The 25,938-nt window shown below is 40.7% G+C and overlaps 1 protein-coding gene across 1 annotated transcript in view; it reads right to left on the reverse strand.

The window, feature by feature from the left end:
* The window catches only part of ROCK1 (Rho associated coiled-coil containing protein kinase 1), a 1,092,122-nt gene that overhangs the window by 516,785 nt on the left and 549,399 nt on the right, over positions 1–25,938 (reverse strand). Inside the window, exons 13-14 of the mRNA XM_053714968.1 lie at positions 20,743–20,791; positions 154–289 (exon numbers count right to left, since the gene is read on the reverse strand). Of these exons, the coding sequence (XP_053570943.1) occupies positions 154–289; positions 20,743–20,791 (185 nt within the window). The remainder of the gene's footprint in view (positions 1–153; positions 290–20,742; positions 20,792–25,938) is intronic.

Below are 25,938 nucleotides of genomic sequence, written 5' to 3' on the forward strand. Positions count from 1 at the left end.
GACACATACCTGGGAATCCATTACAAAGCAAGCAAAAAACCAGAAAGGGTGAAAGTAATGCAGGATCTCACTTCTAGATGATCAGCTGACGGAAAATTATAGTAAAGTATATCTGAAAACGTTAATACACATAAAAAATAATTATTAACTTGCCTTCATTTTCAATATTTCTCCTCTTCTCACTTTCTTGTTCTGCCTTTCTTTGGTATTCATTCAACCTATGTTGTAACAACATTTTTTCTTTCTCAATCTGAGACATGAGTGATTCCAAGTTTTTTCTTTGATTTCCCTAAAAATATAAAGAGTCAGAAACAGAAAATACAATATATAGCCAGCAAAAGTATTTCTCATATTAAAGAACATAACTGCAAAATACACTATATGGTTAAAAGTATGTGGACATCCCTACTAATTATTGAGTTCAATTATTTCTGCAACACCCATTGCAAACAGGTGCATACAATCAAGTACATAGCCATGAAATCTCCATAGACAAACTTGTTTAATGGTAGTACAATGGGTTGTACTGAAGAGCTTAGTGGCTTTAAATGTAGCACTGTGATAGGATGCCACAAGTCAATTTGTGAAATTTATCCTCTACTAGTTCTGCTTTGGTCAGCTGTAAGCGCTATTATTTTTGAAGTCGATGTGCCTAGGAGCAACAACGGTCTGGGGCTCTTTTCAGGGTTTGGGCTACACACCATAGTGCTAGTGAGGGGCATCTTCATGCAATTGGACACAAAGACATTTTAGAAAAATGCGTACTTCCAACTTTGTGGCAACAATTTCGTGAAGGCCCTTTCCTGCTCCAGAATACCTGAGCTCCTATGTGAAAAGTGAGGTCCATGAAGACAGTTTGACGAGTTTGGTGTGGAGGAACTTGAGTGGCCTGACAGAGTCTGACCTCAACCTAATGGAAACATCTTTGGTATGAATTGGAAAGCAGATTTCAAGTCAGACCTTCTCTTCGAACATTAGTGTCTAACCTCCCAAATGATCTTTTGCCTGAATATAAAGTTGTTTGCGGTTTGGAGAAGCTTTAAGTAATCCTGGATTTTGTTTAAGGCTACCAGTGAGGAGACATAATCACACCATACTGAGGCAGCTGCAGCTATGTAAGCTACACTGACAGTTGAGCAAAACAGACAGCCTGCCCGCAGAAAAGGCCACCAATTGAAAAAGTGGTCTGCCTGGCGAGAGTAGAAATTGCCCAGTCTATTTTAGTCTTTAATTTTGCAGTTAGAACAAGGGGACACTGGGGAGATAGATGGTTGCTCAGAATATGGCTAAAATAACATATCTATCTTTATAGGAGCTGGTTGTTAGGAGTGGAAAAATCATCCACTTCAAGCAATAAATATGTCCTCCCCAAAGACTCAGGGGGTCCGGAGTCTCAGAAAACCCATACTCTGAAGAGGAATTGTCCGACTCCACCCTGGTCACACAAAAGTATACCTTTAAGTGTGTAGTTTATAAGTGTGTGTCAGAGTTAAAAAGACAGAGCATGTAATATATAGAAAATGAGCTGTGATATATATATATATATATATATATATACACACACATACATATACACTGTGTGTGTGTATATATATATATATATATATATATATATATATATATATATATATATATATATGTTATTGGAGGGGAGGGGCCCTACTAAACGATCGTTTGGATAGGAGAGGTGGGAGGGGCTGCTGCACTACAGAAAATGTAATATTTAATAAATTACAAATTAGATATATATACTGGCAGAGATCTGCCAGTACCTAATATGGCGGACATTTTATTTTAAATGTGATTGCATTATGTGGTGAAGCGGTAGCATGAAATATACCAAAATGAGCCTAGATCAATACCTTGGGTTGTCTACTAAAAGAATATATATAGCCTGAAGAAACGTCTATTAGCGTATACATAGCACTTGGTGCTTTTTATTTTATGTATCAGTATTTTATTAAATTGTGTGTGTTTTTATATATCACTCTGTGAGCATTGTATTTAACCGAGCACTGGCGCATTGCCCCTCAAGATTTTTATCCGGCTGGATACCAGAGCCTTACTTTTCTGGCGTGGATGTGGGGCTTATTCCATCATAAAGGAGTAGGAATTCCAGTGATCTGGAAAAAAGGAGAACAGCGAGCTGAGACGCTGCGAGACCTCAGTCTGCTTCGAACAGCACAATAGGGTGCTGCAGCTTTTGTGAGTACCCTGTGTCTTGGGGATTTTCATTTGGGCTTGTCAGCTTAACACTATCGATACACAAGAGGAGGCACCTCTCTTTTGTCTCCTGATTTGACCACACTGAAGTGGGCCATTTGGAGACAGCTGTTGCACATTGCTCATGGACACATTTTTATAATCCAAGACTCTTCTGATTGATATAACATATGTCATTTAACTGAATGTAGGACCAACATTGGAGTTAGACATATTGGGTTTTTACAATATATTATTTTGGCGCCCCTACATCTAGCACTATAGGTGTTTAGAGAGCGATAAGATTATATATAGTTTTGATAGATAAATAAAAAAATAAAAAAAACAGGCCCCATTTCTGTTTAAATGGAATGATAGAAAAAATGCTAAATACGCTTTGGTCTTTTGTGCAAGTTTATCTCTGAAATTCCCTGTCCTTAAAGGGTTAAAGATAAAACAACAAATTTGGTACAGCTTGCATTTAAATTATCTAGAAAGGATTGCATTCCTTTGGAAACATTTTATCCATCCTCTATGTTAGAAGGTGAAGTTTCCAAAACATGGTTACCTAGAGATGGATGCTACAAATGTAGAAAGAGGTGTAAAACATGTTATTTTATCAATGAAGGGGATCATTTTGTTTCAAAAACTACAGGTCAGGAATACAAAATCAAATATAATATTACATGTAAAACAAAGTGTGGCATTTATTTGTTGACCTGTAGGAGGTGCAAGACCCAGTATGTTGGAAGGACTAAGAGGGCTCTCAAAGATAGGGTCCTAGAGCATATTAGATCAATAAGGAATCCGGTTTCCAACACCCCAAGCATTTTCAACATAATCATATCTCTGATACTAGTTTACAAAGTGTTCAGGGTATAGATTTTGTGACAAGACATAGGTGGGGTGGATACAGGGATAGAAGATTGGATAGACAAGAAGACAAGATAGACAAGAAGGTAAAAAAGAAAATCAGGGCAATAATACACTTTGTTGCTAATATTAAAATATACTTTAAAAGATGTTATTAGGGCTCAACATTTTCACATGCCCACCCATCAATGGCAAGTGGAATTTAAACAGGGGCGAGTAAAACAGAATTTATGCTTACCTGATAAATTACTTTCTCCAACGGTGTGTCCGGTCCACGGCGTCATCCTTACTTGTGGGATATTCTCTTCCACAACAGGAAATGGCAAAGAGTCCCAGCAAAGCTGGTCACATGATCCCTCCTAGGCTCCGCCCACCCCAGTCATTCGACCGACGGACAGGAGGAAATATATATAGGAGAAATCATATGATACCGTGGTGACTGTAGTTAGAGAAAATAATTCATCAGACCTGATTAAAAAAACCAGGGCGGGCCGTGGACCGGACACACCGTTGGAGAAAGTAATTTATCAGGTAAGCATAAATTCTGTTTTCTCCAACATAGGTGTGTCCGGTCCACGGCGTCATCCTTACTTGTGGGAACCAATACCAAAGCTTTAGGACACGGATGAAGGGAGGGAGCAAATCAGGTCACCTAAACGGAAGGCACCACAGCTTGCAAAACCTTTCTCCCAAAAATAGCCTCCGAAGAAGCAAAAGTATCAAATTTGTAAAATTTGGCAAAAGTGTGCAGTGAAGACCAAGTCGCTGCCTTACATATCTGGTCAACAGAAGCCTCGTTCTTGAAGGCCCATGTGGAAGCCACAGCCCTAGTGGAGTGAGCTGTGATTCTTTCAGGAGGCTGCCGTCCGGCAGTCTCATAAGCCAATCGGATAATGCTTTTAAGCCAAAAGGAAAGAGAGGTAGAAGTCGCTTTTTGACCTCTCCTTTTACCAGAATAAACAACAAACAAGGAAGATGTTTGTCTGAAATCTTTAGTAGCCTCTAAATAGAATTTTAGAGCACGGACTACGTCCAAATTGTGTAACAAACGTTCCTTCTTTGAAACTGGATTCGGACACAAAGAAGGTACAACTATCTCCTGGTTAATATTTTTGTTGGAAACAACTTTCGGAAGAAAACCAGGCTTAGTACGCAAAACCACCTTATCTGCATGGAACACCAGATAGGGCGGAGAACACTGCAGAGCAGATAACTCTGAAACTCTTCTAGCAGAAGAAATTGCAACCAAAAACAAAACTTTCCAAGATAATAACTTAATATCTACGGAATGTAAGGGTTCAAACGGAACCCCTTGAAGAACTGAAAGAACTAGATTTAGACTCCAGGGAGGAGTCAAAGGTCTGTAAACAGGCTTGATTCTAACCAGAGCCTGAACAAATGCTTGAACATCTGGCACAGCTGCCAGCCTTTTGTGAAGTAAAACAGATAAAGCAGAGATCTGTCCCTTCAGAGAACTTGCAGATAATCCTTTCTCCAAACCTTCTTGTAGAAAGGATAGAATCTTAGGAATTTTTATCTTGTTCCATGGGAATCCTTTAGATTCACACCAACAGATATATTTTTTCCATATTTTATGGTAAATTTTTCTAGTTACAGGCTTTCTAGCCTGAATCAGAGTATCTATTACAGAATCTGAAAACCCACGCTTTGATAAAATCAAGCGTTCAATCTCCAAGCCGTCAGTTGGAGGGAAACCAGATTCGGATGTTCGAATGGACCTTGAACAAGAAGGTCCTGTCTCAAAGGTAGCTTCCATGGTGGAGCCGATGACATATTCACCAGGTCTGCATACCAAGTCCTGCGTGGCCACGCAGGAGCTATCAAGATCACCGAAGCCCTCTCCTGATTGATCCTGGCTACCAGCCTGGGAATGAGAGGAAACGGTGGGAATACATAAGCTAGGTTGAAGGTCCAAGGTGCTACTAGTGCATCTACTAGAGTCGCCTTGGGATCCCTGGATCTGGACCCGTAGCAAGGAACCTTGAAGTTCTGACGAGACGCCATCAGATCCATGTCTGGAATGCCCCATAATTGAGTTATTTGGGCAAAGATTTCCGGATGGAGTTCCCACTCCCCCGGATGGAATGTCTGACGACTCAGAAAATCCGCTTCCCAATTTTCCACTCCTGGGATGTGGATTGCAGACAAGTGGCAGGAGTGATCCTCCGCCCATTGAATTATTTTGGTCACTTCTTCCATCGCCAGGGAACTCCTTGTTCCCCCCTGATGATTGATATATGCAACAGTCGTCATGTTGTCTGATTGAAACCTTATGAATTTGGCCTTTGCTAGTTGAGGCCAAGCTTTGAGAGCATTGAATATCGCTCTCAGTTCCAGAATGTTTATCGGGAGAAGAGATTCTTCCCGAGACCATAGACCCTGAGCTTTCAGGGGTTCCCAGACCGCGCCCCAGCCCACCAGACTGGCGTCGGTCGTGACAATGACCCACTCTGGTCTGCGGAAGCTCATTCCCTGTGACAGATTGTCCAGGGTCAGCCACCAACGGAGTGAATCTCTGGTCTTTTGATCTACTTGAATCGTCGGAGACAAGTCTGTATAATCCCCATTCCACTGTCTGAGCATGCACAGTTGTAATGGTCTTAGATGAATTTGTGCAAAAGGAACTATGTCCATTGCTGCAACCATCAAACCTATTACTTCCATGCACTGCGCTATGGAAGGACGAAGAACAGAATGAAGTACTTGACAAGAGCTTAGAATTTTTGATTTTCTGACCTCTGTCAGAAAAATCCTCATTTCTAAGGAATCTATTATTGTTCCCAAGAAGGGAACTCTTGTTGACGGGGACAGAGAACTTTTTTCTTTGTTCACCTTCCATCCGTGAGATCTGAGAAAGGCTAGGACGATGTCCGTATGAGCCTTTGCTTTTGACAGAGACGACGCTTGAATCAGGATGTCGTCCAAGTAAGGTACTACTGCAATGCCCCTTGGTCTTAGAACCGCTAGAAGGGACCCTAGTACCTTTGTGAAAATCCTTGGAGCAGTGGCTAATCCGAATGGAAGTGCCACAAACTGGTAATGCTTGTCCAGAAAAGCGAACCTTAGGAACTGATGATGTTCCTTGTGGATAGGAATATGTAGGTACGCATCCTTTAAATCCACGGTAGTCATAAATTGATTTTCCTGGATAGTAGGTAGGATCGTTCGAATAGTTTCCATTTTGAACGATGAAACCTTGAGAAATTTGTTTAGGATCTTGAGATCCAAAATTGGTCTGAATGTTCCCTCTTTTTTGGGAACTATGAACAGGTTGGAATAAAAACCCATCCCTTGTTCTCTTATTGGAACTGGATGAATCACTCCCATCTTTAACAGGTCTTCTACACAATGTAAGAATGCCTGTCTTTTTATTTGGTTTGAAGATAATTGAGACCTGTGGAACCTTCCCCTTGGGGGTAGTTCCTTTAATTCCAGGAGATAACCTTGAGAAACTATTTCTAGCGCCCAAGGATCCTGAACATCTCTTGCCCAAGCCTGAGCAAAGAGAGAAAGTCTGCCCCCCACCAGATCCGGTCCCGGATCGGGGGCCATCCCTTCATGCTGTTTTGGTAGCAGTGGTAGGCTTCTTGGCCTGCTTACCCTTGTTCCAGCCTTGCATTGGTCTCCAGGCTGGTTTGGGTTGTGAAGTATTACCCTCTTGCTTAGAGGATGTAGAATTAGAGGCTGGTCCGTTTCTGCGAAAGGGACGAAAATTAGGCTTATTTTTAGCCTTAAAAGACCTATCCTGTGGGAGGGCGTGGCCCTTTTCCCCAGTGATGTCTGAAATAATCTCTTTCAAATCAGGTCCAAATAATGTTTTACCCTTGAAAGGGATGTTAAGAAATTTTGTCTTGGAAGACACATCCGCTGACCAAGACTTTAGCCAAAGCGCTCTGCGCACCACGATAGCAAACCCTGAATTTTTCGCCGCTAATCTAGCTAATTGCAAAGCGGCATCTAAAATAAAAGAGTTAGCCAATTTAAGTGCTTGAACTCTGTCCATAACCTCCTCATACGAAGATTCTTTATTGAGCGACTTTTCTAGTTCCTCGAACCAGAAACACGCTGCCGTAGTGACAGGAACAATGCATGAAATTGGTTGTAGAAGGTAACCTTGCTGAACAAAAATCTTTTTAAGCAAACCCTCTAATTTTTTATCCATAGGATCTTTGAAAGCACAACTATCTTCGATAGGAATAGTAGTGCGTTTGTTTAGAGTAGAAACCGCCCCCTCGACCTTGGGGACTGTCTGCCATAAGTCCTTTCTGGGGTCGACTATAGGAAATAATTTCTTAAATATAGGGGGGGGGGGGGGACAAAAGGTATGCCAGGCCTTTCCCACTCTTTATTTACTATGTCCGCCACCCGCTTGGGTATAGGAAAAGCGTCGGGGGGCACCGGAACCTCTAGGAACTTGTCCATCTTACATAATTTCTCTGGAATGACCAAATTGTCACAATCATCCAGAGTAGATAATACCTCCTTAAGCAGTGCGCGGAGATGTTCTAATTTAAATTTAAATGTCACAACATCAGGTTCAGCTTGTTGAGAAATTTTTCCTGAATCTGAAATTTCTCCCTCAGACAAAACCTCCCTCATGGCCCCTTCAGATTGGTGTGAGGGTATGTCAGAACAGTTATCATCAGCGTCCTCTTGCTCTACAGTGTTTAAAACAGAGCAATCGCGCTTTCTCTGATAAGTAGGCATTTTGGATAAAATGTTTGCTATAGAGTTATCCATTACAGCCGTTAATTGTTGCATGGTAATAAGAATTGGCGCACTAGATGTACTAGGGGCCTCTTGTGTGGGCAAAACTGGTGTAGACACAGAAGGGGATGATGTAGTATCATGTTTACTCCCCTCATTTGAGGAATCATCTTGGGCAATATCATTATCTGTGGCATTGCTGTCCCTACTTTGTTTGGACACTATGGCACAATTATCACATAAATTTAAATGGGGAGACACCTTGGCTTTCATACATATAGAACATAGCTTATCTGATGGTACAGACATGTTAAACAGGCTTAAACTTGTCAACAAGGCACAAAAAACGTTTTAAAATAAAACCGTTACTGTCACTTTAAATTTCAAACTGAAAACACTTTATTACTGAATATGTGAAAAAGTATGAAGGAATTGTTCAAAATTCACCAAAATTTCACCACAGTGTCTTAAAGCATTAAAAGTATTGCACACCAAATTTCAGAGCTTTAACCCTTAAATTAACGGAACCGGAGCCGTTTTTACATTTAACCCCTATACAGTCCCAGCTATATGCTTTGCTGAGACCCAACCAAGCCCAGAGGGGAATACGATACCAAATGATGCCTTCTATAAGCTTTTTCAGTGATTCTTAGCTCCTCACACATGCATCTGCATACCTTGCTCTCCAAAAACAACTGCGCATTAGTGGCGCGAAAATGAGGCTCTGTCTATAACTAGAAAAGGCCCCCATCTGAAAAAGGTGTCCAACACAGTGCCTGCCGTTTTTCTAAACAATCCCCAAGATTATAATAACCATTAATAGTTAGAATCTGCAAAATATGCCTAGCAAAGCAATCGTTTTAGCCCAGAAAAATGTCTACCAGTTTTTTAAGCCCTTATGAAGCCCTTTATTCTTTTATTTAACTAAGAAAATGGCTTACCGGTCCCCATAAGGGGAAATGACAGCCTTCCAGCATTACATAGTCTTGTTAGAAATATGGCCAGTCATACCTTAAGCAGAAAAGTCTGCCAACTGTTTCCCCCAACTGAAGTTACTTCATCTCAACAGTCCTGTGTGGAAACAGCAATCGATTTTAGTAACTTCTGCTAAAATCATCTTCCTCTTACAAACAGAAATCTTCATCTTTTTCCTGTTTCAGAGTAAATAGTACATACCAGCACTATTTTAAAATAACAAACACTTGATTGAAGAATAAAAACTACATTTAAACACCAAAAAACTCTTAACCATCTCCGTGGAGATGTTGCCTGTGCAACGGCAAAGAGAATGACTGGGGTGGGCGGAGCCTAGGAGGGATCATGTGACCAGCTTTGCTGGGACTCTTTGCCATTTCCTGTTGGGGAAGAGAATATCCCACAAGTAAGGATGACGCCGTGGACCGGACACACCTATGTTGGAGAAAATAGTGAATGAATACCAAATCATCATTCACTTACTATAATAGTCTGGAATCATGTAGGCATAACTGTGTAAGTGGTGAAGGAGCACCGCCTTAAAGATGGAGCGCTGCAGATGCTACCTGGAGTCACAAACAAATAGTGCAGGCAACATGCTGGTGGTAAGCATGCATTCTTACTTCCTGATCCCAGTAATGAAATCTTTGGATTCAGTAAGGAATTGCATACAACCGGAGCTCCTTAGCTACCTTTTTTTCTTGTGTCTCCAGTACTGCGCATTAAATAGGCTGCACGCTACAGTATCCCCTTGTAAAAGTGCCAACAACAGCTTCTCTAATGATAGAGCTCCACAAGGACACAGGTACGTTACTCAAGGTTCTAGCTACTACCTTGGAGTCACAAACTCTGGAATTGTAGGAGTGGAGAGGAGAGGAGACCACATTCTTAAAAAAAGCCTAATATATGATTATTTAATGTGCAGCCTGCATGGATTTCTTAATGTGCCATCTCTAGTAAGAAAAACTCAGACATGTCACTGAGGTATTCCCCTCTATGCAGACAGTGCATGAAAACAGAATTTATGTAAGAACTTACCTGATAAATTAATTTATATTATGGTGGAGAGAGTCCACGGGCTTGGGATATACATTCCTACAAGGAGGGGGCAAAGTCTCCCAAACCTCAAATGCCTATAAATACACCTCCCAGCTCACTCATACCTTAGTTTAACATATAGCCAAGTTGGTGAGGTGTAAAAGGAGTAAAAGCATAAAAAAGTGGAATAGGATACAAAATGTGCTTTATACAAAAAAAAACATAACCCCAAAAAAATGGGTGGATCTCGTAGACTCTCGCCACCATGAAAGAAATTAATTTATCAGTTAAGTTCTTACATAAATTAAGTTTTCTTTCATATAGGTGGCGAGAGTCCATGAGTTTGTTACTGATGGGATATAATACCCAAGTTGTGGAAGTCCACGAGTAACAAAGGGAGGGATAAAATAATAAAAACAGCTATGAGAATAATTAAGTTTCTATTAAAATTTAAAAAGCTTAAATTATAGGCACTAGAATCAAATGAAACAGCTGCCTGAAGAACCTTTCTACCAAAAGCTGCTTCTGAAGAAGCAAACACATCAAAATGGTAAAATTTTGTAAAGGTATGCAAGGAAGACCAAGTGGCTGTTTTGCAGATTTGATCAACTGAAGCTTCATTCTTGAAAGCCTAAGATGTGGCAACTGATCTTGTAGAATGAGCTGTAATTCTCTGAGGCGGAGACTGGCCCACCTCCAAATAAGCTTTGTGAATCAGAAGTTTCAACCAAGATGCTAAAGAAATTGCGGAGGCTTTCTGACCTTTTCTAGAACCAGAAAAAATAACAAATAGACTAGTAGTCTTTCTGAAATCTTTACTAGCAACAACAACATAATATTTCAAAGCTCTTACCACATCCAAAGAATGCAAATATCTTTCACGAGTATTCTTAGTATTAGGACACAAGGAAGGAACAATAATTTCCCTTTTAATGTTAGAATTCGCAACTTTAGGCAAACAATTGAAAGAAATCTGCAAAACTGCTTTATCTTGATGAAAAATCAGATGAGACTCACGAGAGCAGATAATTCAGAAACTCTTCTAGCAGAAGCAATAGCCAAGAGAAATAACACTTTTAAAGAAAGTAATTTAAAAGGACAGTCAACACCAGAATTTTTGTTGTTTAAAAATATAGATAATCCCTTAATTACCCATTCCCCAGTTTTGCATAATTTACAGTTATAATAATACACGTTTTACCTCTGCCCACTTATTTCAGTTCTTTTGCAGATTTGCATTTTAGCCAATCAGTGCTGACTCCTAGGTAACCATGTGCGTGAGCTCAATATTATCTATATGACACACATAAACTAACACCCTCTAGAGGTGAAAAACTGTCAAAATGCATTCAGATTAGAGGCGGCCTTCAAGGTCTAAGAGATTAGCATATGAGTCTACCAAGGTTTTAGCTTTCAACTAAGGATACCAAGAGAACAAAGCAAAATTGGTGATAAAAGTAAATTGGAAAGTTGTTTAAAATGAATTGCCCTATTTGAATTATGAAAGTTTATTTTGGACTTGACTGTGCCTTTAATGTCCAAAGAATGCATAGGCTCAAAAGGAGGCAAAGTCTTTAATACCAAATTAAGACTCCAAGGAGGAGAAATAGATTTAATAACAGGTTTAATTTGAATCAAAGCCTGGACGAAACAATGCATATCAGGAAGATTAGCAATCTTTCTGTGAAATAAAACAGAATGAGCAACGATTTGTCATTTCAAAGTATTGGCAGACAAACCCTTATCCAAACGATCCTGAAGAAACTGGAGAATCCTAGGAATCCGAAAAGAATGCCAGGAATAATCATGTGTAGAATACCATGAAATATAGGTTTTCCAAAACTTGTGATATATTTTCCTTGAAACAAGCTGAATCATAGTGTTAATCACTGAGTCAGAAAAACCTCTATGACTGAGGACTAAGATTTCAATTTCCATGCCATCAAATTTAGAGATTTGAGATCTGGATAGAAAAACTGGCCTTGAGACCGGAGGTCTGGTCTTGGAGGAAGTGACCAAGGCTGGCCACTGGAAATTTGGACAAGGCCCGCATACCAAAACCTGTGAGGCCACGCTGGTGCTATCAGAAACACAAGATTGTTCCATTATGATCTTTGAGATCACTCTTGGAAGTAGAACCAGAGGGGGAAAATGTAAGCAGGCTGGTAAAACCAGGGTACTGCTAGAGCACCCATCAATTCCGCCTGAGGATCCCTGGACCTGGAGAGGTATTTGGGAAGTTTCTTGTTCAGACGAGAGGCCATCAGATCTATTTCTGGAAGACCCCACATCTGTACAATTTGATAGAACACATCTACACATGGATATAGGCAGCACTCCCCCGGATGTAGAGATTGACGGCCAAGATAATCTGCTTCCCATTTGTCTACACCTGGTATATGAATCATAGTAATTAGACAAGAGTTGGATTCCGAACCAAGAAAATATTAGAGATACTTCTTTCATTGCTAGGGGACTACGAGTCCCCCCCCTTGATAAATGACATATATTGTGACATTGTCTGTTTGAAACCAAATATACGATTCTCTCTTTAATAGAGGCCAAGCCTGAACAGCTCTGAAAAATAGCACAGAGATCCAGGATATTGATTGGTAACCTCGCATCTCGAGGATTTGAAGCCCCTTGTGCTGTCAGAGACCCCCATACAGCTCCCCAAATAGTAAGACTTGCATCTGTTGTGATCACAGATCAGGTAGGACGAACAAAGGAGGACCCTTGAATAATAAAGTGATGGTTTAACCACCAAGTCAGAGAGAGCTGTGTTGGGATTTAAGAATATCAGTGACTATACTTATATATATAAATAAATGATATATATATATATATATATATATATATATATATATATATATATATATATATATATATATATATATAGGGGAGTCCTTGGTGAACCACAAACAATGGGTATAAAATACAAGAGTATTTAACCTAGAGACAATAGGTATAAAATACAGTGTTTGGACAAAAACAAGATCAAAACAATATAGCAGATGGCAATTCAATATGACATAATAATATGTGCTAGAGTCCCATATGTTGAGAAATATAATAATAAACAAGAAACCCGGGGATGGTTATCATAATCAGCTCCAGGCAGCTATCTGTGATGGATCGAGGCCTCAATCCAGTTTCAATGATCTGTAAGCAACAGAGAGACAGAAGCGCCACATGGCCTAGTATTGTATGGATATGTGAAATAAAATTTGGTGTGTAGTGTATTACACTCACATTTGGTAGAGCATCCCTGGTGATGCAGAAGAGACAAGCTGGAATAAAACAGTCACCCAGCAGACTGATCTCCGGTATTAAAACAGCAATCTGAGGATGGTATGGAGAAAGCCAATATGGCCTAGTAATGTATTGCTGTGAGAAATATACTATCAATAAAAATTGCACTCACATTTGGTGAAGCACCTCTTTTGGTGCATTAGAAGCAGGGTGGAATTTAACAGTCACCCAGCAGACTGGCCTCCGGTGTGGTAGGGAACTCCAAAAGAGTCAGGATACAAGATTCAACAGTCCACAAAATGGTGATGCATCAACCCGAATGCAGGTATAGGTGTAAAAAGTATGGCAGCAAGTGGTAAGTGTATAAAAAACTTACTTTAATACATAAAAACAAGCTGGCTGTAAAATCAGGCTTAATACAATTAATAAAAAACACTTGCTATATATACACACCATACAATAAATAAACCACCACGCCAAAAAAGAGCTTACGCAAGCGTGGCAGTAGAGTAAAATCTACAACTGCCAAAAAAGAGAAACTTCTGAGATATCAAAAAGGGATATTTAATCTGTCTGAACGCACACTCAACACTAATGAAATTAGAGTTTTGGGTAAAAGTTTATCCTTCAGCCCATCTAATACACCTAATATGTTTCAACTCTTTGTGAAAGTTGTGTTGGATACTATGGATGAACGGTTGAAAGATGGTTGTGTGATATATGAGTGGATATAGGATGTAGAGGCGCAGGTCTTAATAATGAATCCTTTTTCTGGTGCTGTTGGCTTGTGATTTGTAGAAGTTAACACCAGATAATTAGTGCAGAATACTTACTCCGAAATATTCAGCCTCTTCAAATAACATTTTAGCATAGTTTGCTCGTTCTTTAGGTGTGAGTGTATTTGTAGAGCCAAAATAAGAGCTTTTATTTGTCAAACTGACATGTTTTAATAAATATTTGTTTTTCTACAACAAATATTCTATCTGCTGCCTTTTTGGAAGTACTTTTACAGGTACAACCCTTTTGAGGAACCGGATTCCGAATTACTCGGAGTGAGTATATTGTACTTTATACACATTGTGAGATACAATCTTTTTCAGTGTGACCTCCATTGCTTACAGATACACTTACACCTAAAGAACAAGAAAACTTTGCTAAAATGTTATTTGAAGAGGCTGAACTCTGAATATTTCGGAGTAAGTATACTGCACTAATTATCTGGTGTTAACTTCTACAAATCACAAGCCAAGCGTTTTACTCCTCAGTGTGCAAGCACCAGAAAAAGGAAACATTATTAAGACCTGTGCCTCTACATCCTATATCCACTTATCTATAACCAGTCCTTTGGGAGAGACTGATAGAAGGCAGCGGTCGCACTAGAGGGGAGTACCTTTCTTTAATTATTCTAGTCATTTTGTACAGTTTGTTGTTTTAACATCTAGCATATCTGTATAGCATTCGAAACAATTGTGTGATATATGAACCAGACACTCTGTTGGATCAACTCATTGACAACTACCAACACACTGATTTCAAACCGAAATCCAATTTCAACCCACCAAGAATGAAATATTCACATATTAATATTTTTCAATCAATAGTCCTAAAGGACCTAGAAAAATTACCTAAAAAACTCAAATATAGGCACAATCTTAGTTCAAGTGAACAATATGCACTAAACACTTTAAAGAACAACAAGAATTTGGTGATCCGCCAGGCGAACAAAGGGGGCGGTATAGTCCTTCAAAATACCATGGACTATATAGCTGAGGCTGAACGCATTCTCAGTGATACCAGCTATTATAGATTACCCAGTGATACTACTACCATATTTTCAAAAAAATGATACTCTTTGTTACAAGACGTTTTTGAAGAAGGTATTTTAACCAAAAAAGAAAGCATACTATCACTTACCAAAAGTGCACAAAAATGCCCAGAATCCCCCATGATGTCCTATAATAGCTGGCATCGGGAGTCTTACGGATAATTTATCAGCCTATATTGATTCCTTTTTGAAAAAGCATGTTTTAGCTTTACTCTCTTTTATTAAAGATTCCTCAGATTTATTAACTAAAATAAATAACTTAGAAATTATAAAAACTAGCGAAGAGCTATGGTAGCCTATCCGCTATTCAATCTTATTTAAAAACAGATATGTATATGCCGTCAAGCAACAAAACTTCATTAATGAATTGATTACTTTATTTTACATCACAAGTATTTCAAATATCAGGGTAGTTTCTATCTGCAGGTCAAGGGTACGGCCATGGGCACCAGATTTGCCCCCAGTTTTGCGAACCTCTACATGGGTCACTTTGCGGATACCTGTGTTTATGGCTCTTCATTGGGGGCGGGTCTGGTGTTCTATGTCTGGAACATTGATGATTTGATTTTTCTGTTCAGAGGGTCCTTTGAGGAAGCATCACTATTTACGGATTCTCTTAACATCAATGATTATGATCTGGAGTTCACAAGTAACATCCAATCTACTAAAATAGACTATCTTGATCTGACACACTCTTTTTCATCTTCTGTACAGATTACGTCTGAAACCTACTTTAAGAAGGATGACTGCAATAGTTTTCTGGACTACAATAGTAACCATTACCTAAGCTGGAAGAGGAATGTCCCGTATGGACAAATTCCCACGTATAAGGAGGAATTGTAGTACAATTGAAGGCTATGAATTGCAGTCAACTATTCTGAAAGACGGATTTCTTGAAAAGGGTTACCCTCTGGACCTTATCCAAAAAGGCTACCTTAGAGCCCGTAACGATGATAGGACCACATATTTTACTAAGAATAGAAATAACAAATGGAATTTAATATCTAAAAAGTCATTGGACGAATTAGATACTCCACTGTTCATAACTGCCTTCAGTAGTCACCACCGTGAGATCAAGAAAATAATTTTAAAACATTGGTCGATCATATGTGATGATCCTGTTCTGAAAAATCAGATATCTTCTAAGCCAAGAATAATTTTTAGAGGAGCCCCCACGATAAAAAATAAATTAGCACCAAGCAAATTAGTGAGAGATAAAATACTCCCAGCCACCATGAGCACCAACATCAACAAAATAACTTTTTTGGGTAACTTTGTACCCCAATGTGGTATATTTAGATGTTACAAACCTAGATACAATATGTGCAAAGTTGTTAAGAATGGAACTAAGACCTTTCATTCTAATAGTACAGGAGAGATTTTTGCCATCAAGAAACGCCTCACATGTGAGTCTACTTATATTATATATTTGGTTCAGTGTAAGTGTGGGGCCCAATATGTGGGGCACACGAGCCGCAAAATAAAAAGATGCTGGGGTGAACATACATACAACGTGAAAAGGAAATCTTTGAAACACAGTGTCTCCAGACATTGTTTTCACTCCCATAAAGGGAGCTTCAAAACGCTTTCTATTCTTCCCATAGAACAGATTTCTAAGAATACCCATAATCCTATGTTACTCCTTCGACGTAGGGAAACCTACTGGATTAATAAACTACATACTTTGACCCCTGAAGGTCTTAACAAATGTGTAGATTTAGCAGCTTTTGATATACACTGATAATCTCACATTAGTTATCACTTGCACTTTTAGTTGTAATGACTTGCCACACTACCTTACATTTATCTTTTTCCCCTATTTCTCCTCCTCCCCTTTCACTCTTTTTATCCCTTGTATACACTCACTCACATGAAGTTTGCCTAAAATCCTTAGTAGCTTGAAGATAAAACTTCAAAGCTCGAACCACATCCAGATTATGAAGAAAACGTTCCTTCGAAGAAGAAGGATTAGGACATAAAGAAGGAACCACAATCTCTTGATTGATGTTACGATCAGACACCAGCTTAGGGAGAAAACCCAAGCTGGTACGTGTGTGTAGCGGGTATCTTGGTCCCGAAAAAGGATGAAATTGAAAAACAAGAAACAGCGCCCACTGATTCAAGGTAGTATATAAACAAATTTAATAAAGGCACAGCCCTGCAAAGATTGCACTTACAGGATAAAAATGACAATGAGCATTAAGGCTTTCTGACGTAATCTGTAGCTGACCGGCCTAGACACCGCTCCGTTCCGTGAAAGACCAGCTGTTAATGCTTTTATCAGGGAACCGGCTACAGTCTATAAGGATCCAGAAGCACTATCTTTAGATCCAACGCGGGGACAGATAGGAATTTAATCACTTTAGGTCCAGAATCGAGTGGAAAGTTCCCTCCTTATTTGGGACCAGAAAAAGGTTTGAGTAGTATCCCGGCCACTTTCTGCAAGAGGTACCAGGACTATGACTCCCAGGGAGGAGCGATCCCTCACGCACTCTAGAAAGGCCTTTCTTTTTTCTGGCATTGAAGACAAGTTTGACAAGAGGAATCTGCCCCTGGGTGGATGAGACTTGAAACCTATCCTGTATCCTTGAGCGATGACCTCCAGGACCTATGGGTCTTTTACGTCCTCAAACCAAACTTCCAAAAAGAGTGAGTCTGCCCCCTACAAGATCCAGAGCCGGATCGGGAGCTGCCCCTTCATGACGACTTTGACTCGGGGGCTTCTTGTTCTGCTTGGATTTATTCCAGGACTGAGCCGGCTTCCAAGTCCCCTTGGATTGCTCAGGATTTGCGGAGAGCTGCTGATGTTGAGATTTATCTGAATGAAAGGAACGAAAATTAGGACCTTGTCCTTTAGGTTTGTTGTTCTTATCCTGTGGTAAAAAGGCACCTTTGCCTCCAGTAACCGTGGAGATAATTGAATCCAAGCCTGGACCAAATAGAATCTTTCCCTTAAATGGGAAGGAAAGAAGTCTTGACTTCGAAGTCATGTCCGCAGACCAAGACTTCAGCCAGAGTGCCCTACGGGTTCGAACAGAAAAACCTGAAGCCTTGGCATTCAGGCGAATAATCTGCATATTTGCATCACAAATAAAAGAATTAGCCACCCTTAAGGCCTTAAGTCTTTCTTGGATCACGTCGAGTGGACCCTCCCCCTCGATCAACTCAGATAAAGAGTTGCACCAGTAAGTAGCCGCTCCAGCAACAGCCGCTGCTGGTTGAAACAAATATCCCGTATAATGAAACATCTTTTCTTATCCATGGGCTCTTTAAAAGACGAACTATCCTCAAGCGTGATAGTAGTGCGTTTAGCAAGCGTGGAGATAGCGCAATCCACCTTGGGGATGGAAACCCACAATTCCAATTGAGAGTCTGGAACCGGGAATAATTTTTTAAAGGAAGAAGGGGAAAATGAAGAACCAATTCTTTCCCATTCATTCTTAATAATGTTCGCCATCTTTCCGGGAACCGGGAAAGTCTGTGGAATTACCCCGTCTTCGTACACCTTATCTAATTTAGGAATCAAAGGTTCCTCAGCCAATTTAGGCTCTGGAATCTCCAAAGTAGCCAAAACTTCCTTTAGCAGAAAGCGTGTGTTCAATCCTAAATCTAAAATCTGGTTCCACCACAGCTAGAGGCTTAGAGGCAGCAGATTCCGACCCAGAAAGAGCACCCTCTGAAGTATCAGAGGTGTCTATCATCGGATAATCATGTATCAGATAAATCCAATAAGCTAGTAGATGATCCCTGGGAAGGATAGCAATATGTGACCTTTCGCTTGCGCTTAGCAGGGCGAGGTAAAGCACTAAAGGTCGCAGACACTGCCGTTTGTAACGGCTCGGTAAAGTATGGCAGTAAAAGGGCCCCTCCAGATGGAGGATTAGAAGTGCAACGGGAAGCTGCATGTGTATTAGGAGATGAATGTAGGGTCTGGAGGCTCCTCAGAGGTGGACAGCTCAGTGGTATCAAACATATTAACTTTCTTTGACATGATTACTTTGTCAAGGCATGTGGAACATAATTGAGCAGGCGGGTAATACCGCAGCCTCCTCACAATATAGACAGGTATTAGACTTAGGTAAAGAGGGAGTACCCTCTAACGCACCAGAATCCTCCATAGCTTGCGCGTATAAAGAAGACTATTGAATAATAAGATAAAACGGCACCTTTATACCCCCAATGGCTGGGGCACTCACCACCTCCTATGACCCAGGCCAAACAGAGAAACCATTTCTTCCCCGGTAGACCGCACGGTCAGGAAAGAGGAAATCAGTGTGAACACACCCAGTCACATGGTGCACAACGCAGGACTGCCCCTGCTATAATAGGAAACAAGCACGCCAAGCCTTTCAGGCTGCGCAGATTCCAAAAAATAAAGTAAAACCTGTACGTTCCAACATCTGCCTGAGCCTCATCTCACACATGTCACAGCATAATCATAATAAAATAAAATTATGTGATTAATCACCCCTGCTCAATAATCCCTCTCCAGAGATATTAACCCTTGAATCCATACAGATAAAGGAGCCACACTGTGACCTTGTCTTCTTGCGTTATCATATGTGTATAAAAAAAAAAAATGAAACGATCTTACCGGAATCTATGCCGTGGAACAGAAACACAGCCTCTCAAGTTTGACAGTCTTGTAGCATTGCTCCTGACATGGACTTTTGTCAATGCTCTCACTGAGAGGCTGACAAGACTACTTAAAACTCCAGTCCCATTTCGAAGGGTAGATACCCTTCATAAGGAACTACTCCGAATCTTCTGACACTTTTCTGACAACCTCCTGTGACGAAAGGCAAAGAATGACTGGGATATGAGGGAAGTAGGGGGAGTATTTAAGCCTTTGGCTGGGGTGTCTCAGAATTTACCAACAGTAAGGAATGATGCTGTGAACTCTCCTCATATTAAGAAGGAAATATATATTTAAGTGTTATTAGTGTTTAAGATTTTAATGCAGTTATAGAGTTTGAAGGGGAAAATTGCATAACTGCTATAGGCGCATAAAATAAATTAACATGCAGCAATGCCTATAGAACAGAAGTAAATAACTAACATATCAGTGTACTGATGCTACAGATAAACACTCCCCATTTAGAATGTGATGTATTAACAGATTAAAGGATTATTCCAGGAGATTCTATATAAATTATTCTAGACAGTAAGATAAACTAACTAAGATATAACTAAAATATATATTAGTGTAGCTCTGTTAAGGTTTGTTAGGAAGAACTAGACATTACATTAAATTAAGTGCTTACAATTGTAGTAGATATTACATACTAAGAAAGCAATGTACTGTACATTTAACTAAATAACTAAATAGCTCCCATTTACGTCAATATATGTTACGTGGTTCTGTGCTCTAAGGAGTGTGTTGACATGATCTGATTGCTTCTTAGTATACATATTTATATAATGCTTGGACTTCTGCAGGAAGCTGGTTGGTTTTCAGCCTAATTATGTCCTGCCCTTACATTCCCCATTTTTTACTCCAAGAAAAAATTATTATAAAACAAGTTTGTGGTTTTGTTTAAAACTAGATGGACTGTGAAACCCACTATCTCATTTGCAACTTTTACGCCTAGTCTTGGATTTTAAGATTACAGTAATTCAGCATGGTTTTAGGAATATGTTCCTGAGCTATGTGCAAGGAGAATGTCAAAGTTAAAAACACGTTTTAAAATCATTTAAATCTGTAACTGTATTTGTAAGGGATGTGGGTGTGAAGTGGGCGGGTGATGGGTGGGATCAGAAGTGGAGAGTATCACTTTGGCCTTGCTAGTAAGTTAGTTAGGACTTGAAATTTTTAGCCCTGTAACATCAACAACAAAAAGCAAACCTACCTCTTCATCCAATTCCTTCATTATTTTGTCTAGCTTTATGTTTGACATTCTGGAAAGAGACATAAAAATGAAAAGATTTAGCCAAAATTTACAACTTCAAGTACTAAAATAAAAATCTGACACTGAAAATTAAAATGTATTATTACTATTGTAATTAATAATTGATTATGCGTTCAATATAAACACATCATTTAAAGGGACACTGACCCCAATATTTTCTTTTGTGATTCAGATAGAGCATGCAATTTTAAGCAACTTTCTAATTTACTCCTATTATCAAATTTTATTCATTCTCCATTTTTGGTGAACAACCTGGGTTGTTCATACTGATTGATGGATAAATTCAACCACCAATAAACAAGTGGTGTCCAGGGTCTGAACCAAAAAAAGAAAATTTATGCTTACCTGATAAATTTGTTTCTTTTTAGACACGATGAGTACACGGATCATCTTCATTACTTATGGGATATACACCTCCTGGTCAGCAGGAGGAGACAAAGAGCACCACAAAAGAGCTGTTAAATAGCTCCTCCCTTCCCTCCCACTCCAGTCATTCAACCAAAGTTAGGATTAGAAAGGAAAAGCCAAGGTGCAGAGGTGTCTGATGTTTATAATAATTAACAACCTGTCTAAAAGAACAGGGCGGGCCGTGGACTCATCGTGTCTAAAAAGAAACAAATTTATCAGGTAAGCATAAATTTTCTTTTCTTTTTAAAGACACGATGAGTCCACGGATCATCTTCATTACTTATGGGATACAATACCCACACTAGAATACACAGATGATAAGGGAGGAACAAGACAGGGAACCTAAACGGAAGGCACCACTGCTTGAAGAACCTTTCTCCCAAAAGCGGCCTCAGCCGAGGCAAAAGTATTAAATTTATAGAATTTTGAAAAAGTGTGAAGAGAGGACCAAGTTGCAGCCTTGCAAATCTGTTCCACAGAAGCTTCATTTTTGAATGCCCATGAGGAAGCAACAGCCCTAGTGGAATGAGCCGTAACTCTCTCAGGAGGCTGTTGTCTGGCAGTCTCATATGCAAAACGGATGATACTCTTTAGCCAAAAAGAAAGAGAGTTAGCCGTAGCTTTCAGGTCCCTTACGTTTTCCAGAAAAAATTACAAACAAAGAAGAGGACTGACGAAAGTCCTTAGTCGCTTGTAAGTAAAATTTTAAAGCACAGACCACGTCCAAATTGTGCAGAAGACGTTCTTTCTGAGAAGGAGGATTAGGACACAAAGAAGGAACTACAATCTCCTGATTAATGTTCCTATCTGAAACAACCTTAGGAAGAAAATCTAGTTTAGTACGTAAAACTACCTTATCTGCATGGAAAATAAGGTAAGGAGAAGTGTATTGCAACGCCGAGAGCTCAGACACTCTACGAGCTGAAGAAATAGCAACAAGAAATAAAACTTTCCAAGATAACAACTTAATATCTAAGGAATGCATAGGCTCAAACGGAGCCCCTTGAAGAACTTTGAGAACTAAATTAAGACTCCATGGAGCAGTAACTGGTTTGAACACAGGCCTGATCCTGACCAAGGCCTGACAGAATGATTGAACATCTGGAACATCAACCAGACGTTTGTGTAACAAAACAGATAAAGAGATCTGACCCTTTAGGGAACTCGTTGATAAACCCTTCTCCAAACCCTCTTGGAGATAAGACAAAATTCTAGGAATCCTAACCCTACTCCATGAGTAGCCCTTGTATTCACACCAATAAAGGTAATTACACCAAATTTTATGGTAAATCTTTCTAGTCACAGGCTTACGTGGCTGAATCATGGTCTCTATGACCGATTCAGAAAACCCCCGCTTGGATAAAATTAAGCGTTCAATCTCCAAGCTGTCCGCTTCAGAGAAACTAGATTTGGGTCAAGGAATGGTCCTTTAATCAGAAGGTCCTTTCTCAACAGAAGTCTCCAAGGTGGCAGAGATGACATTTCCACCAGATCTGCATACCAAATCCTGCGAGGCCAAGCGGAGCAATAAGAATCACCAACACCCTCTCCTGTTTGATTCGAGGAATGACCCGAGGAAGAAGTGCAAACGGAGGAAATAGGTATGCAAGGCTGAAGGACCAAGGTAACGCCAGAGCATCTATCAGTCCGCCTAGGGATCCCTGGACCTCGACCCATATCTCGGGAGCTTGGCATTCTGTTGAGATGCCATGAGATCTAACTCCGGCCGACCCCATTTGAAAATCAGGCTGGAGAACCCTTCCGGATGGGGTTCCCACTCTCCCGGATGAAAAGTCTGCCTACTCAGAAAGTCCGCCTCCCAGTTGTCCACCCCTGGGATGTGGGTCGCCGACAGATAGCAAGAATGGGCCTCCGCCCACCAAATTATCTTGGTTACCTCGGTCATCGCTAAGGAACTCCTCATTCCTCCTTGATGATTGATGTAAGCCACTGAAGTTATGTTGTCCGAATGGAATCTGAGAAACTGGGCCAAGGCTAAATGAGGCCAGGCCAGAAGAGCATTGAAGATCGCTCTTAGTTCCAGGATGTTTATAGGAAGAACAGACCCCGCCTGAGCCACACTCCCTGAGCCTTTAGGAAACCCCAGACAGCTCCCCACCCTAGAAGGCTGGCGTCTGTTGTCACAATCACCCAGGACGGTCTGCGAAAGCAGGTTCCCTGGGATAGATGATCCAGAGACAACCACCATTGAAGTGAGTCCCTCGTCTCCTGTTCCAGGGTTATTCGAGGAGACAAGTCTGCATAATCTCCATTCCACTGCCTGAGCATGTTTAACTGTAGAGGTCTGAGGTGGAACCGAGCAAACGGGATGATGTCCATTGCCGCCACCATCAGTCCGACTACTTCCATGCACTGGGCCAATGACGGACGAGGAGTGGACTGAAGGGCTCGACAGGTATCGCGAATCTTTGATTTCCTGTCTTCTGTCAGAAAAATCCTCATAGATATAGAATCGATTAGAGTTCCCAAGAAAGTCACCCTTGTATTCGGGATTAATGAACTCTTTTCCAGATTTACCTGCCATACGTGAGTTCTCAGGAAGGATAGCGTCGTTATGAGATCTTGCTTGTTGAAAAGATGGTGCCTGGATTAGAATATCGTCCAGATAAGGCGTCACAGCAATGCCCCGTGGCCTTAGAACCGCCAGTAGAGGCCCCAGAACTTTTGTGAAAATTCTGGGAGCCGTGGCCAGACTGAAAGGAAGAGCCACAAACTGGAAGTGTTTGTCTAGAAAAGCAAACCTCAGGAACCTGTGATGATCTCTGCGGATAGGAACATGTAGATCTGCACCCTTTAAATCCACTGTCGTCATAAATTGACCCTCCTGGATCAATAGAAGAATGGTACGAATAGTTTCCATCTTGAATGACGGACCCATGAAAAACCTGTTTAGACTCTTGAGGTCTAGGAAAGGTCTGAAGGTTCCCTCCTTTTTGGGAACCACAAATAAAACCCCTGTCCCTGTTCCTGTACTGGAACAGGAACAATCACTCCCAGGGAGGAGAGGTCTCTTACACAATGTAAGAATGCCTCTTTTTTTTAATCTGGTCTGCAGATAATCTTGAAAGAAGAAACCTACCTCTAAGGAGGACATTTTTTGAACTACAATTTGTGTCCCTGAGACACTGTCTACTGGCCAGGGATCCTGAATGTCCCGAACCCAAGCCTGAACGAAGAAGGAAAGTCTGCCCCTTACCAGATCCGGTCCCGGATTGGGGGCATGCCCTTCATGCTGTTTTAGATTCAACAGCATGCTTCTTGGATTGTTTACCCTTGTTCCAAGACTGGTTGGGTCTCCATGTGGGTTTAGATTGCTCCTGCTTAGCGGAGGAAAAAGTAGAATTTCCCTTGATTTCCGAAAGGAACGAAAATTACTCTGTCATCCTTTTTGTTTGTTTCTCTTATCCTGAGGAAGGAGATGACCCTTACCTCCCATGATATCAGAGATAATTTCCTTCAGGCCAGGTCCAAACAAGGTCTTCCCCTTGTAAGGAATCACTAGAAGCTTAGACTTAGATGACACGTCTGCAGACCAAGGTTTTAACAATAAAGCTCTGCGGGCTAGGATAGAGAACCCCGAACTCTTTGCTGCCAATTTAGTAATTTGCAGAGAAGCGTCCGTAATAAAAGCATTAGCTAACTTCAGAGCTTTAATCCTATCTTGGATCTCCTCTAAGGAAGTCTCAGTTCTGAGAGACTCTGACAGAGCATCAAACCAATTTGCTGCCGCACTAGTGACAGTAGCAATACAAGCAGCTGGCTGCAATAGCAGACCCTGGTGAACATAAATCTTTTTAAAGTAGACCCTCCAACTTCTTGTCCATGGGATCTTTAAAAGCGCAACTATCCTTAATGGGAATAGTAGCCCGCTTGGCTAAGGTGGAAATAGCCCCTTCCACCTTAGGAACCATTTGCCAAGCCTCCCTGGAAGAGTCAGCTATAGGGAACATCTTTTTGAAACTAGGAGAGGGAGAGAAGGGAATACCTGGTCTCTCCCATTCCTTAGAAACAATCTCCGAAGCTCGCTTTGGCACTAGAAAAACATCTTGAGTAAGAAGGAACTTCGAAATATCTGTCCAATTTACTCGACTTCGCAGGAGCGACCACTACAGTGGAATCACAGTCGTCTAAAGTAACCTAAACCTCCCTGAGTAACAGGCGGAGGTGTTCTAGTTTAAACCTGAAAGATACAACCTCTGAATCAGTCCAAGGTAATGAACTTTCTGAGTCTGAAATTTTGCCTTCCGATGGAACCTCAATATCATCCATCTCAGTTCCCTGGAAGGGTACATCCGAGATTGCCACCATTGCATCAGAAACCTCACTGACTGCATGTTTGTCTTTCCTCTTACGTTTGCCTTGTAGCATTGGAAAAGCAGACATTGCATCAGAAATTGTGGAAGACATAAGAGCAGCTATGTCTTTTAAGGTAACTCCAGCAGGTGCTAGAGCAGAAGTACAGGGCACTGCTTGGGCAGGCGTTAAAGTTTGGGTCGCTTGGGGAGAAAGCTGTGGCATACTCTGAAGCTCGTCAGACTCCTGAGAAGCATCCGCTTTTGAAAAATTTTGCTCATGAAAAACCTTTTCCCTATAACATAAAGCCCTCTCAATACATGAGGGACATAAAGGGATTGGTGGTTCCACATTTGCATCCAAACACATGGAGCAAGTAACATTTTGCACGGCTCCTATGTCCATACTGAAGCA

This window comes from Bombina bombina, chromosome 5 (assembly GCF_027579735.1).
Source record: "Bombina bombina isolate aBomBom1 chromosome 5, aBomBom1.pri, whole genome shotgun sequence".
Classification (NCBI taxonomy): domain Eukaryota; kingdom Metazoa; phylum Chordata; class Amphibia; order Anura; family Bombinatoridae; genus Bombina; species Bombina bombina.